The 12,738-nt window shown below is 47.4% G+C and overlaps 1 protein-coding gene across 3 annotated transcripts in view; it reads right to left on the bottom strand.

Annotated features, from left to right (window-relative positions):
- The window catches only part of ABHD2 (abhydrolase domain containing 2, acylglycerol lipase), a 189,109-nt gene extending 177,244 nt beyond the window's left edge, over positions 1-11,865 (bottom strand). Inside the window, exon 1 of one of the 3 annotated variants that reach the window (XM_033920668.1) lies at positions 11,827-11,865. Coding sequence is in view for 1 of the 3 variants with exons in the window: in XM_033920666.1 (XP_033776557.1) it covers positions 9,406-9,427 (22 nt within the window). In the remaining 2 variants the exon portion in view is untranslated. Of the gene's footprint in view, positions 1-9,405; positions 9,575-9,631; positions 9,768-11,826 lie in introns of those variants that run through there. The other 2 variants (XM_033920667.1, XM_033920666.1) reach the window with 2 other exon arrangements.
- Between the last annotated feature and the right edge of the window lie 873 nt (positions 11,866-12,738).

Below are 12,738 nucleotides of genomic sequence, written 5' to 3'. Positions count from 1 at the left end.
AGACAGACACCTCTAAGGCCTAGGCCACCAGAAGAACTCACCTCTGAGGCCTAGGTCACAGGAATAATTCTCAACTGAGGCCTTAGCTGAGCCACAGGAATCTTCCTCTACTGAGGCCCAAGCCAAAGAAACACGTCTCATTTGAGGCCTTAATATATCGTGTTAACTGAGGCCTCAGTCGCAGGAATATTTTTCTTGCTGAGGCCTAAGCCACAGGAATATCTCACCACCGAGGCCGAAGCCATAGGAATGCCGTACATCTGAGGCCTCAGCCACAGGAATATCCTACCTCTGAGGCCCCAAGCCACCAGATCTCACCACTGAGGCCTAAAGCCACAGGAAGATCTCACCTCTGAGGTCTAAAATAGAGAGTTACACGGGGACAGAAAACCCACCCATCCCCGTCTGAATCCCACCCATCACCGCCCGTCCCCATCAGAATCCCACCCATCCTGCCCATCCCCGCCCGAATCCTCTCCGTCCCCGTGAGGAATCCCCTCCATCTCCGCCCATCCTCCATAAAAGTTACCTGTTCCATAAAAAGCAGCAGACTCTGTAACTCAGGGACTGCCTGTATACAGTCACCCCCCCCCCCCACACACCCCATACTAGGCTGCACTTAGTACAAAAACCTGCACCACCCTCCTTAAAGGAACATTAGTTATTGGGGGGAGGATAATGTAAGGGCAGTTGTACCAATGTACTGTGAAGAAGAATGAGAGTATCAGTTTATAATCCAATATTAATCTGGGCTGGAAACACAAGGCTATGTATGTTCTGTTAGTGGACTTGTTCCACATGCTCGAGAACAAGATACAGAGGTAATCTGAAACAGGACTTTCCATCTTGAGATATAGAATGAGTATCATCTCCTCCGTGAAGGACTAGTAAAGCACAGTTACTTACCGTAACAGGTGTTATCCAGGGACAGCAGGCAGATATTCCCACACATGGGTGACGTCACCGACGGAGCCCCGCAGCGGACAGCCTCGAAAGCATCTTGCTTGAAGATCTCGAGCTTTCGATTGCTGCATCGCGCATGCGCGCGTGCCTTCCCGCCCAAACTAGGGGGCGCATCTCCTGAGAGGATCCTCAGTTCAGATACCAAGCTAAGAAGCCAACCAGGGGAGGTGGGAGGGTTGTGGGAATATCTGCCTGCTGTCCCTGGATAACACCTGTTACGGTAAGTAACTGTGCTTTATCCCAGGACAAGCAGGCAGCATATTCCCACACATGGGTGACCTCCAAGCTAAATCAAAAGGGAGGAGGGAAGTTGGCAATTTAAGAAAAAAGATTCTGTAACACAGATTGGCCAAAATGGCCATCCCTCCTGGATAAAGTATCCAGACAATAATGAGAAGTAAAAGTGTGAACCGAGGACCAAGTGGCAGCTTTACAAATTTCCTCAATAGGAGTTGATCTGAGGAAAGCAACCGAAGCCGCCATAGCCCTGACTTTATGGCCCGTTACTCGACTCTGTAGAGGAAGACCAGCCTGAGCATAACAGAAAGAAATACACGCAGCCAACCAGTTGGAGATAGTACGCTTCGAAACGGGATGACCCAATCTATTTGGATCAAAAGAAATAAAAAGTTGAGGAGAACTTCTGTGAGGTTGAGTACGTTGAAGATAGAAAGCCAACGTACGTTTACAATCCAAAGTATGCAAAGCCGCCTCACCAGGGTGAGAATGTGGCTTAGGAAAAAATACGGGTAGAACAATAGATTGATTGATATGAAAATCAGACACTACCTTAGGTAAGAATTTGGGATGTGTACGGAGCACCACCTTGTCATGGTGAAAAACAGTAAAAGGTGGATCCGAAACCAAAGCTTGTAACTCACTAACTCGACGAGCTGAAGTGAGAGCAATCAAGAAAACAGTTTTCCAAGTAAGATATCGAAAATGAGCCAAGTCAATAGGTTCAAAAGGAGGTTTCATCAGTTGAGCCAAGACCACATTAAGATCCCATACCACAGGGGGAGGTTTGATCGGTGGATGGAGATTAAAAAGACCTTTCATAAAACGAGAAACTAGAGGATGTGCCGAGAGTGATTTCCCCTCTAAAGGCTGATGAAAAGCAGCAATTGCACTAAGATGAACTCTAATAGATGTGGATTGGAGACCCGACTGGGATAGATGAAGTAAATAATCCAAAACAGAAGCCAAAGAAGAAGAAGTTGGCTGAAGATTATGAGTGGAACACCAAGAAGAAAATCTGGTCCACTTTTGACTATAACATTGACGAGTGGACGGTTTTCTGGAAGCCAGAAAAACATCCTGAACAGACTGAGAAAATTCAGCAGAATCCATCAGGTGGAAAGGAACCATGCTGTCAAATGAAGAGACTGCAGGTTTGGATGAAGTAAGGATCCCTGACTCTGAGTGAGCAGAGAAGGAAAAACTGGCAGAAGAAGAGGTTCCTTGATGCTGAGTTGCAGAAGAAGAGAGAACCAATGTTGTCGGGGCCACCGAGGAGCTATGAGAATCATTGTGGCATGATCCGACTTCAACTTGACAAGAGTTTTGAGAATCAGAGGAAAAGGAGGAAAGGCGTAAAGGAACTGATTCCTCCAGTCTAGTAGAAACGCATCCGCCTCGAGACGAAGAGGAGAGAAGATGCGGGAACAAAACAGAGGAAGTTTGAAGTTGTTGGGTGACGCAAAAAGATCCACCCGAGGAGTCCCCCATCGGTTGAATACTTGACGAAGTGTGGGGGAGTTGATCGTCCATTCGTGAGGTTGAAGCAGACGACTCAATTTGTCTGCAAGGCAATTCTGAATACCCTGAATATAAACGGCTCGAAGAAAGATGTTGTGTGAAATCGCCCAATGCCACAACTTCAGAGCTTCCTGACACAGAGGATGGGAACCCGTTCCCCCCTGTTTGTTGACATAATACATTGCTACTTGATTGTCCGTCCGAACAAGGACTACTTGGTCGTGAAGGATGTGAAGAAAAGCTTTGAGAGCCAGAAATATCGCTCTGAGTTCCAACAGATTGATATGACATCGACGATCTGTGGCCGTCCATAATCCTTGCGTACGGAGACCATCTACGTGGGCTCCCCATGCGTACTCGGACGAATCTGTTGTGAGAACTTTCTGATGAGGAAGATGGTGAAACAGCAAACCTCTGGAAAGATTTGAAGAGAGCATCCACCAGCGGAGAGACTTCTTTAAAGAAGGCGTCACCGTTATATGGCGAGAAGGTGGATCTAGAGCTTGCTGCCATTGGGATGCCAGAGTCCACTGAGGGATGCGAAGATGTAGTCTTGCTAAAGGAGTCACATGTACTGTAGATGCCATGTGACCGAGAAGGACCATCATTTGACGCGCTCTGATAGTTGATAGGGAAGTTACATGATGACAAAGGTTTAAGAGAGTATTCTGTCGATTGAGAGGAAGAAAAGCTCTCATGCGGATGGAATCCAACACCGCCCCAATAAATTGAATCGATTGAGTTGGAACTAACTGAGATTTTGGGAAGTTGATATGAAACCCCAGACTTTGAAGAAAAGAAATAGTCTGAAGGGTTGCTTGCGTAACCCCTGAAAGAGAAGGGGCTTTTATAAGCCAATCGTCGAGGTAAGGAAAAACTTGCAATCCCTGGGCTCGAAGAGCCGCGGCTACCACAACCAGACACTTGGTGAAGACCCGAGGAGAGGTTGCTAGGCCAAATGGAAGAACCTTGTATTGAAGGTGAAGGTTCCCCACCTTGAACCTGAGATATTTGCGAAAATTTGGATGAATAGGAATGTGAGTATAAGCCTCTTTGAGATCCAGTGAGCACATCCAATCCCCTTGATCCATGAGGGAGTACAGGATCGGGAGAGAAAGCATGCAAAATTTTTCTTTGACTAGAAATTTGTTGAGAGCTCGTAGATCCAGAATGGGTCGCAAATCCCCCGTCTTCTTTGGAACCAGGAAATATCTGGAATAAAACCCCTGGTTGCGTTCGGGAGGAGGAATTTCCTCCACTGCTCGAAGGTGAAGAAGAGCTCGAGCCTCCCGAAGAAGAAGAGGGAGTTGCGAGGAACTGGAAAGACACTCTCTTGGAGGGTGATCTGGAGGCACCTGAAGCAGGCGCAGAGAGTATCCCTCTCGGATGATCGTAAGGACCCAAAGGTCCGATGTAATGGTTTCCCAGACAGATGAAAAAAGGGAAAGACGACCTCCGATTGGTAGGGAGGAATTTGGATGCAAAGAGGTTGGAATGCTCATCACTGGACCGTCAAAAAGACGGAGCTGTTTTGGTTGGAGCAGGTGTCTGAGGCTTTTGAGGACGTTGTTGTTGTGGCCGTCTAGGTGGAGGCCTAGAAAAAGCCGGTGTGGACTTCATGGGGTAACGACGAGCTGGAGGTCTGTAAGCTCTAGTCAGAGAAGGTTTTGGTTTCGGACGAATCAGAGAGGCGAAGGAACGCTCATGCTCAGAAAGCCTTTTAGTAGCTGCTTCAATAGAGTCATCAAAGAGCTCAGAACCTTGACACGGCAGGTTTGCTAAACGATCTTGTAAGTTGGGATCCATATCTACAATCCTGAGCCATGCAAGACGTCTCATAGCCACTGCAAATGCCGAGACTCTGGAGGATAGCTCAAAAGCATCGTAAGATGCTTGCAACATGAATAGACGTAACTGAGACAGAGATTGAATAATGTTTTTATATTCAGAAAGGCGTTCTTTGGGCCAGTCTGGGCAAAAAGATGACAACTGCTTCAAAAAATGATTAAAATATGAAGTAAAGACATAGTTATAATTCAAAATTCTATTTGTCATCATAGAATTTTGATAAAGTCTGCGCCCAAACTTGTCCATAGTTCGCCCTTCGCGTCCTGGTGGAACTGTTGCAGACACCTTAGATGGGTGAGCCTTCTTCAGGGAAGATTCCACCACTAGGGATTGATGAGAAAGTTGAGATTTCTCAAACCCTTTACATGGAACAGTACGATACCTAGACTCCAGCTTCGATGGAATAGCTGTCACAGAATAAGGAGTCTCCATGTTACGTAGAAACGTCTGCTTCAGCACCGGTGTCATGGGTAGACGCAAAGTCTCCTTAGGAGGATGAGAAAGTTCCATATCCGCCAGGTATTCAGGCGTGTATTTTGAATCAGAATGTAAATCAATATTAAGAGCCTGTCCCATGTCGAAGACAAATTTAGCAAAAGAAGCAGACTTCGAGGTCGAGGCTTCCTCAGGAGAAAGAGAACGAGAACGATGTGTCACTGAAAAAGATGGAGAAGCCTCGCGTGAATACTGAGATAGGGGCTCAGATTCAAGATGTAAAGTGATGGAAGATGTTCCACTGCCTGTCAGAGGAGGAGTGGCTGAATGTTTCCGCTTAAGGCTCCGAGTCGGAGAAGTGCGCGGAGTACGAGGTTTAGTAAGAGGAGATTTTTCTCGAGACAAATGCCTCGAAGGTGGTGTCCTCGACCTCGAATGCCTCGACGATATTGAAGAGGCAATGGTAGTATGAGCTTTAGAAGTAATATCAGAATGCTTCGAGCTCTTTGTAGAGGTAAGCTTCGAAGATCGAGACCTGTGCTTGGATCGAGGTAATGCTTGTTTAGCTCCATGTTCAGACGAGGAGTCTGACGAGGAAACCCTGGATCGAGACCTGCGACGAGGAGATCGCCGAGAGGGTACCGATTTATGCTCAGGCTGGTGTTGCGCAGACAGAGTCGAGACCGGTACCAACTGAGCCACTATTGAGGAAATTTGCGTAGTCAGAATTGACTTCAGCATATCCTCAAACATGGGGACGGAGACCAAAGGACTCGGAGTCACAGGAGGTCTCGTGCGTTCCAAGGAGGGCGACCTCGATCGAGAGTATTCCCTGGACTTGGAAGCACGTTTTGAAGGTCTGGAAGACGGAGTCAAACCTGGGGCCCCAGGCTGAATGGAGGTAGACTCTGTCGGCTTCTTAGAGATGGTACCTGAAAAGGAAGCAGGAGACTTACCCCCCAATCCAGGCTTCGAGGACATCGTCGAGGCCTTCGAGGCCGAGGACCCGGAGGTCTTCGAGGCCGAGGCCTGTCGAGGAGGCGAGGTCGAGGTTTTAGTACTCGAGGTTGGACCCGGAGTCGAGGATTTTACAGATGCCTCGACCGAGGCCACAGCTTTTTCAGGCTCCATACGAGGAAAAAGCTCCAAAAATCTGTCGCAGCGGCGTTTAAAAGCACGAGGTTGAAGAGTGAGGCAGCGAATACAATCTTCGGGGCGATGAGTCGACCCGAGACAGATCATACACCGACTATGTGGATCAGTGATGGAAATAGTTCTACCGCACTGATAACACCTTTTAAACCCGGTAACAGGCCGGGACATAGATAGGACAAAGTCCGTGTCGAGAACGGAGAAGAGAGGCCTAGGCCTCAATCTTCCAACCCGACGCTAAAGAAAAACAAAAAGATGTATCTTTTTTTTTTTTTTTTTTTAGAAATAAAATATAAGTAGAAATAGAAGTAGAATTACGAACACAGCGACCGAAAACAATAAAGAGTACTCAGCCGCGGTGAAGAGAAGGCACAACGCTACGGGAACCAAGTCGACAAGTCTTCTCGGCTCCGCGGAAAACGTTGAACTGAGGATCCTCTCAGGAGATGCGCCCCCTAGTTTGGGCGGGAAGGCACGCGCGCATGCGCGATGCAGCAATCGAAAGCTCGAGATCTTCAAGCAAGATGCTTTCGAGGCTGTCCGCTGCGGGGCTCCGTCGGTGACGTCACCCATGTGTGGGAATATGCTGCCTGCTTGTCCTGGGATAATAACAGTGACTAAATTTCAACTAGATCGATAGGTAGGCCTTAGAATGGGAACCCCGGTTCCATCCCCATGGGAGTCCCATGAGCCTGGGAGGGGTCCCCATGGGAGTCCCGTGGGCCTAGGAGGGGTCCCCGTGGAAGTCCTGTTGACCTAGGGGGGGAATCCCCGCTCCTGTGCAGACCTCTAGTATAAAACCACGGGAAGGCCACAGGAAGGGCTCTCAACTGAGGCCAGCCCCAGAAATCGACCTCCACTGAGGCCTACGTCAAAGGGCTATGTCCCATCCTAGGCTTAAGCCACCAGAATGTTGTTTTTTTTTTAAACTGAGGCCTAAGCCACCGAAATTTCTACATCTGAGGCCACAGGAAGATTTCACATCTGAGTCTGAAGCCCCAGGACTAAAACTCAACTGAGGCCAAAATTCCCAGAAACATGCGCAGGAGCATTTCTCAACTGAGGCCAAAAGCCCCAGGACTAAAACTCAACTGAGGCCAAAAGCCCCAGGAACATGCGCAGGAGCATTTCTCAATTGAGGCCAAAAGCCTCTGGAACATGCGCAGCAATATTTCTCACCTGAGACCTAATGCCCCAGGAATATGGCAGCAACATTTCTCACCTGAGGTCTAAAGCCCCAGGAATATGCACAGCAACATTTCTCACCTGAGGCCTAAAGCCCCAGGAACATGCACAGAAACATTTCTCAAATGAGGCCTAAGCCAAAGGAACATGTCTCTTTACTGAGGCCTAAGCCAAGTACTCACGTGCTCCTGCACTACCGGAAGGCAAAGGGAGAGGTGTTAGTGCTGCAGTGCACAGGGAACTGTGCCAGCACCCATGGTCAGGCATTTCTTCTTATGGGAAAGGACCCTCTAACCACATCAGCTTCTTCTTCTTCTCTCCACCGGCTGGGAGGGTGGGGAAAGGACTGGGTGGGCCCAGGTGTTGCCCCTAAAGTTGGCTCAGTATAGCCAACACCCCTAGGCTCTACTGAAGCCGCAGCAACAGGAGCAAATAGTCTTCCGTCCTCAGGAGCTGAAACCAGGAACTAGAACGATAGCAGCCATTTTTCAGATCTAGGAAACTGGTGCTGGTAGCTGTAGCCAAGCGTGGCTGAAATCTACTGCAGCATCCAGGAGCTGTAAGAAACCCATCCTAAACCTGCTGGAGATAGAATATACTGATTGGCCAGGAGGATGTGCATTAATATATACCCAAGGTCAATTCAGTGCTCTCTATCTCCCCCTGCTGGTTGATGGACATAATCCCACTAGTCTCTGGATTCATCTGCTGTTGATGACAAGAGAAATAAATTTAAATAAATCAATTTTCTCTGGACACATTTCTTTGGCTGCGACAATTAAACATGATTTAATTAATTCGCCGTCAGTGAACAGTTTTCCTTCCTTGACTAATAAATGAGATACTCGTACACTTACTTTAATTTCAGTCTCATTTTCGTGAAGAAATTGCGTTGCAATGAAATATTGGATATGGATATGCACTGGTTATAAAATGAGAACGATAAAACGATACAGAGGAGATTGAGAGGGGACATGATTGAAACATTCAAGGTACTGAAGGGAATAGACTTGGTAGATAAGGACAGGTTGTTCACCCTCTCCAAGGTAGGAAGAATGAGAGGGCACTCTCTAAAATTGAAAAGGGATAGATTCCGTATGAACATAAGGAACTTCTTCTTCACCCAGAGAGTGGTAGAAATCTGGACCGCTCTTCCGGAATCTGTCATAGGGGAAAACACCCTCCAGGAATTCAAGACAAAGTTAGACAAGTTCTGCTGAACTGGAACGTACGCAGGTAGGGCTAGTCTCAGTTAGGGCACTGGTCTTTGACCAGAGGGCCGCCGCGTGAGAGGACTGCTGGGCACGATGGACCACTGGTCTGACCCAGCAGTGGCAATTCTTATGTTCTTAACTATTACAGATTCACGATAGAACAGCATGAGCAGAATAGCAACACAGGAAGTACTATAAACGCTGCCGAATTGTAACTGAGACCGTGTGGCGTCACAGCAGGGGCCACCAAGTGTGAGAGAATGAGAAGCTACAGGAGGGCCACCAAGTGTGAGAGAATGAGAAGCTACAGGAGCGCCACATGCGGTCTTTCTTGCAACGCCACAATTCGGCTGTCAGCTGTTATAGAGTGTTCTTTGAAATTTTTAAGAATTTGAAATTGTAAAATCCATTCTTAGCTTGTGGGCCACACAAAAAGAGGCGACAGGCTGGATTTGGCCCACAGGCTGTAATTTGCTGACCCCTGACCTATTTTAATGCATGTTATTAGTAAATAAGATAGTTTAATGTTTGTTTCCATGTACATTAAAGTGAAACAATACATTTTAATATACTGGCAAAGCTTAGTAAATCTAGTGCTAAGGTTTGTTTTGATTTTACCACAGGACACTTTGAATTCAGTGACAGTGCTTGCATATGCAATTACAGCATATTTTAAAAAATATATATAAAGTAAGTCTAGCTCCTGCCCCCTCCCCCGCTAAAGAAACTCAAAATAAACATGGTTATCATTTTGGATGAAAATTTCTGGCCCAAAATGCACTATCCTCTCTCTCTCTCTCTGCCATTGGCCTGAACAGGTGAAAAAGAGACAAGTATTTGGGGTTCTTACTGTTTTGCGAAGAGAACCCCATTGCTCCGCACTCCAGTTCCAAAGTACATCTCTAGGTGATGTTAGAGAGTAAGGAAATAAGTGCAAGAGCAGCAGCCTAGATTGTGGGGCAGCTAAAGCCGGGCGCGTCGAGGACAGAACCTGACAGGACAAACCATCACAGAAACCCCGCCGTCCCTGGGCGGGAAGAAGCCTCCAGTCACGGCCGGACGGAAAAAAGCCTTACCTGAGCCCGCCAGAAACCGAGCGCGCGCCAGCGTCGGCGAAAGGACAGGCAGCGGCTCGCCCCGCCCCGCCCTGCCCTGTCAGCAAACGATCCGGAGGACGCTAGGGGCAGGCTGGGAAAGGTAGTTCCTCTCCCCTGACGTTCTTCCCGAAGAGCAGGGGAAGGGCGGGGCGCCGAAGTCACGAGCGCAGCCGGGCTGCCATGGAAACCGCCGAGAGGAGAGGACCGCGAGCAGCCGGGAGGCACGCGCCGACGTGGGGCTTTGTTGCGAGGGCGGGAATACAGGTACAGGTACTTCGCTTTGCCCCAGAGGCCGACAAACCATTCAGAACCTAGGCTATGTGACAGACACCATTGTTTAATATATAGGCTACTGCAGCATCACAAAGTCAACATCTCACTCAATAAAATTCCCTCAGTACTATATAGTGGATCTCAAGTGTTGACCGTTTTACCGCCACGAGAACACGTCTCAGTCGGCTAATTTATTAATTACTCTGTGTACTCTAATTTCATTCTTATTTTTTCTATCATTTGATCATATTATACTGTACGTTGAGATTTATATCAAAATTGTAATAATACTTAGCTCAGGTATAGGTAAACTACCCGGCCGGTTTACCTGAGTCAAGTACTATTACAATTTTGATATAGGAAGATTATTCAAGTTAAATAATCTCAACGTACAGTATAATATGATCAAATGATAGAAAAAAATAAGAATGAAATTAGAATAAACAGAGTAATTCATAAATTAGCGGACCGAGACGTGTTCTAGTGGCGGTATAACGGTGAACACTTGAGATCCACTATATAGTACTCAAGGAATTTTATTACATAGTAACATAGTAGATGACGGCAGATAAAGACCCGAATGGTCCATCCAGTCTTCCCAACCTGATTCAATTTAAATTTTTTCTTCTTAGCTATTTCTGGGCAAGAATCCAAAGCTTTACCCGGTACTGTGCTTGGGTTCCAACTGCCGAATTCTCTGTTAAGACTTACTCCAGCCCATCTACACCCTCCCAGCCATTGAAGCCCTCCCCTGCCCAATTTGTGATTCTGCAGTAGCCTATATATTTTTGAAGTTTGAGTGCGCAGCACAACAGTGTTTAAGGAGTAATTACCATTGTTTAATACTCACCTAATATTAAAAAAAACATATTTTTAGAAATAAATCTTTTTATCTGCCGTCATCTACTATGTTACTATGTAATAAAATTCCTTGAGTACTATATAGTGGATCTCAAGTGTTCACCGTTATACCGCCACTAGAACACGTCTCGGTCCGCTAATTTATTAATTACAAGCAGGGGTGAGCAACGAGGGCTGCAATCCAGTCGCGTTTTTAGAAGTTCCCCAATAAATAAGCATGAGAGGCAATGCATGCAAATAGATCTCATGCATATTCATTGGGGAAATCCTGAAAACCCAACTGGATTGCGGCCCTCGTTGCTCACCCCTGGTTTACAGTTTAACATTCACAGTGTTACAATATAACATTACAAATGATTACACAGGGGCAGACTATAAGGGGGTGCTCCCGGGGTCAGCATCATGGTCCAGGAACTTTATTGCTTTGCCAGTGTCGGGCCTTACTCCGCGAAAGCAGAAGGAAGGCCCGACCTTCAGAGTAGCGAGTTAAGGCTGCCAACAATGAGTGAACGCTCTGAACAGACTTCTTGTGACCCGCTGGGGCCATACCTCTGCCGTGTCACTGACGACATCAGCAACGGGGCAGAGAAAAGCCCCTCACAGTGGGGGACAGTTGGGTCTGGAGGTGCTGCACAGGGGATAGAAAGGACAGATGAGGGGGGAACCCCCAATATACTCCTGCTCTCGTTGAGGGGGTGGTGGAGGGGAATCCCCCCTCCCACTACACTTACAACTTGCGCTCTCCTCGCACAAACTCCAACCTTTGACTTTTCTGCTCCACTCCACTTATAATTTCGGCCCAAACGGAAGGTAATAGGGTGGTGTACTTTTGTCCTATGCACAAATGTCAAACTGGGATTGTCGGCGCGCCAGTGTCCTGCCTGTTACTGACAGCGTACCAAGAAAAGTATGGCATTTATGGTCCATGTAGAACTGTGGCCGGTGGCTGCCTGAGGCTGGAGCTCCTACAGCCACACTCCAAACTCAGACTGCTTGCCACAACCAGTGTCATATGTAGGTAGTACACAGAATTAGCTTACCCCAGTCAAGAGGTCCTCTGGGTCCTGATGTCAAGGAGTATGCTGGCCTATATCTTCTTTCTATTTTCCTAGGCATCTGACTCTGCCTTATATACTATATTTTTAGCTCCATAAGACGCACCTGACCATAAGAGGCACCCTAGATTTAGAGGAGGAAAACAATAAAAAAATTATTCAGAGCCAAATGGTGCACTAATATATTTAACAAAATATACCAGCCTCTACACCCAGCCCCCCTCACTTCTTGCCAAGCACTGTAAAATAATATTTGAGTAGGTTAATGGAGCACACAGCCCAGACTTAAAAAAAAAATCTGTCCCCCATGTGACCCACAAATATACAAAAAATTTTCCCCGGGACAGTCTGCCACTTGTTGCCACGTAAGCCTTGCCCTGGCAGCTGGGAGCGACCTGCCATCCCGCACAACCTACACAGGTGTACGTGCTGCCCACAGTAGGCCATTGTGACGTTGCAGCAGGGGAGCGCGCCCTGAGAGCAGCTGTGATGCCCTTCTTTCTCGGTCCTTACCCCTGCCTTCCACATCTCCCCCGGATCTCGGCTACCCGGGGCCAGGACAGCTGCCGTTGCTAGATTGCCCACCTGAAGCAGGCTGGGGCCGAAGCAAACTGGAGACAAAGAGTGACAAGGAGGGGATTTTTAATATTTGCTCCTAAAATGCAGTGATATTTCCACCCACTTTTGGGGGGGGACGTGTGTCTTATGGCGGGAAAAATGTGGTAATCCCCTCACGCCTCCTGCCTGTGTCACTTTTCACTAAGGAGGAGTTAAGGTTAAGGCTGATTCAGACATTGTGAGGCAATATGTAGCAGGGGTAGCATACTAGCGTACACTGTTTTCCAAATAAGTCCTGGGGTACCCCCCATGCCAGTCATGGCATGGCAGTCTGTATCT

The sequence above is a fragment of the Geotrypetes seraphini genome, chromosome 14 (genome assembly GCF_902459505.1).
Source record: "Geotrypetes seraphini chromosome 14, aGeoSer1.1, whole genome shotgun sequence".
In the NCBI taxonomy this organism is placed as follows: domain Eukaryota; kingdom Metazoa; phylum Chordata; class Amphibia; order Gymnophiona; family Dermophiidae; genus Geotrypetes; species Geotrypetes seraphini.
This window is presented reverse-complemented; position numbering and strand designations above follow the sequence as displayed.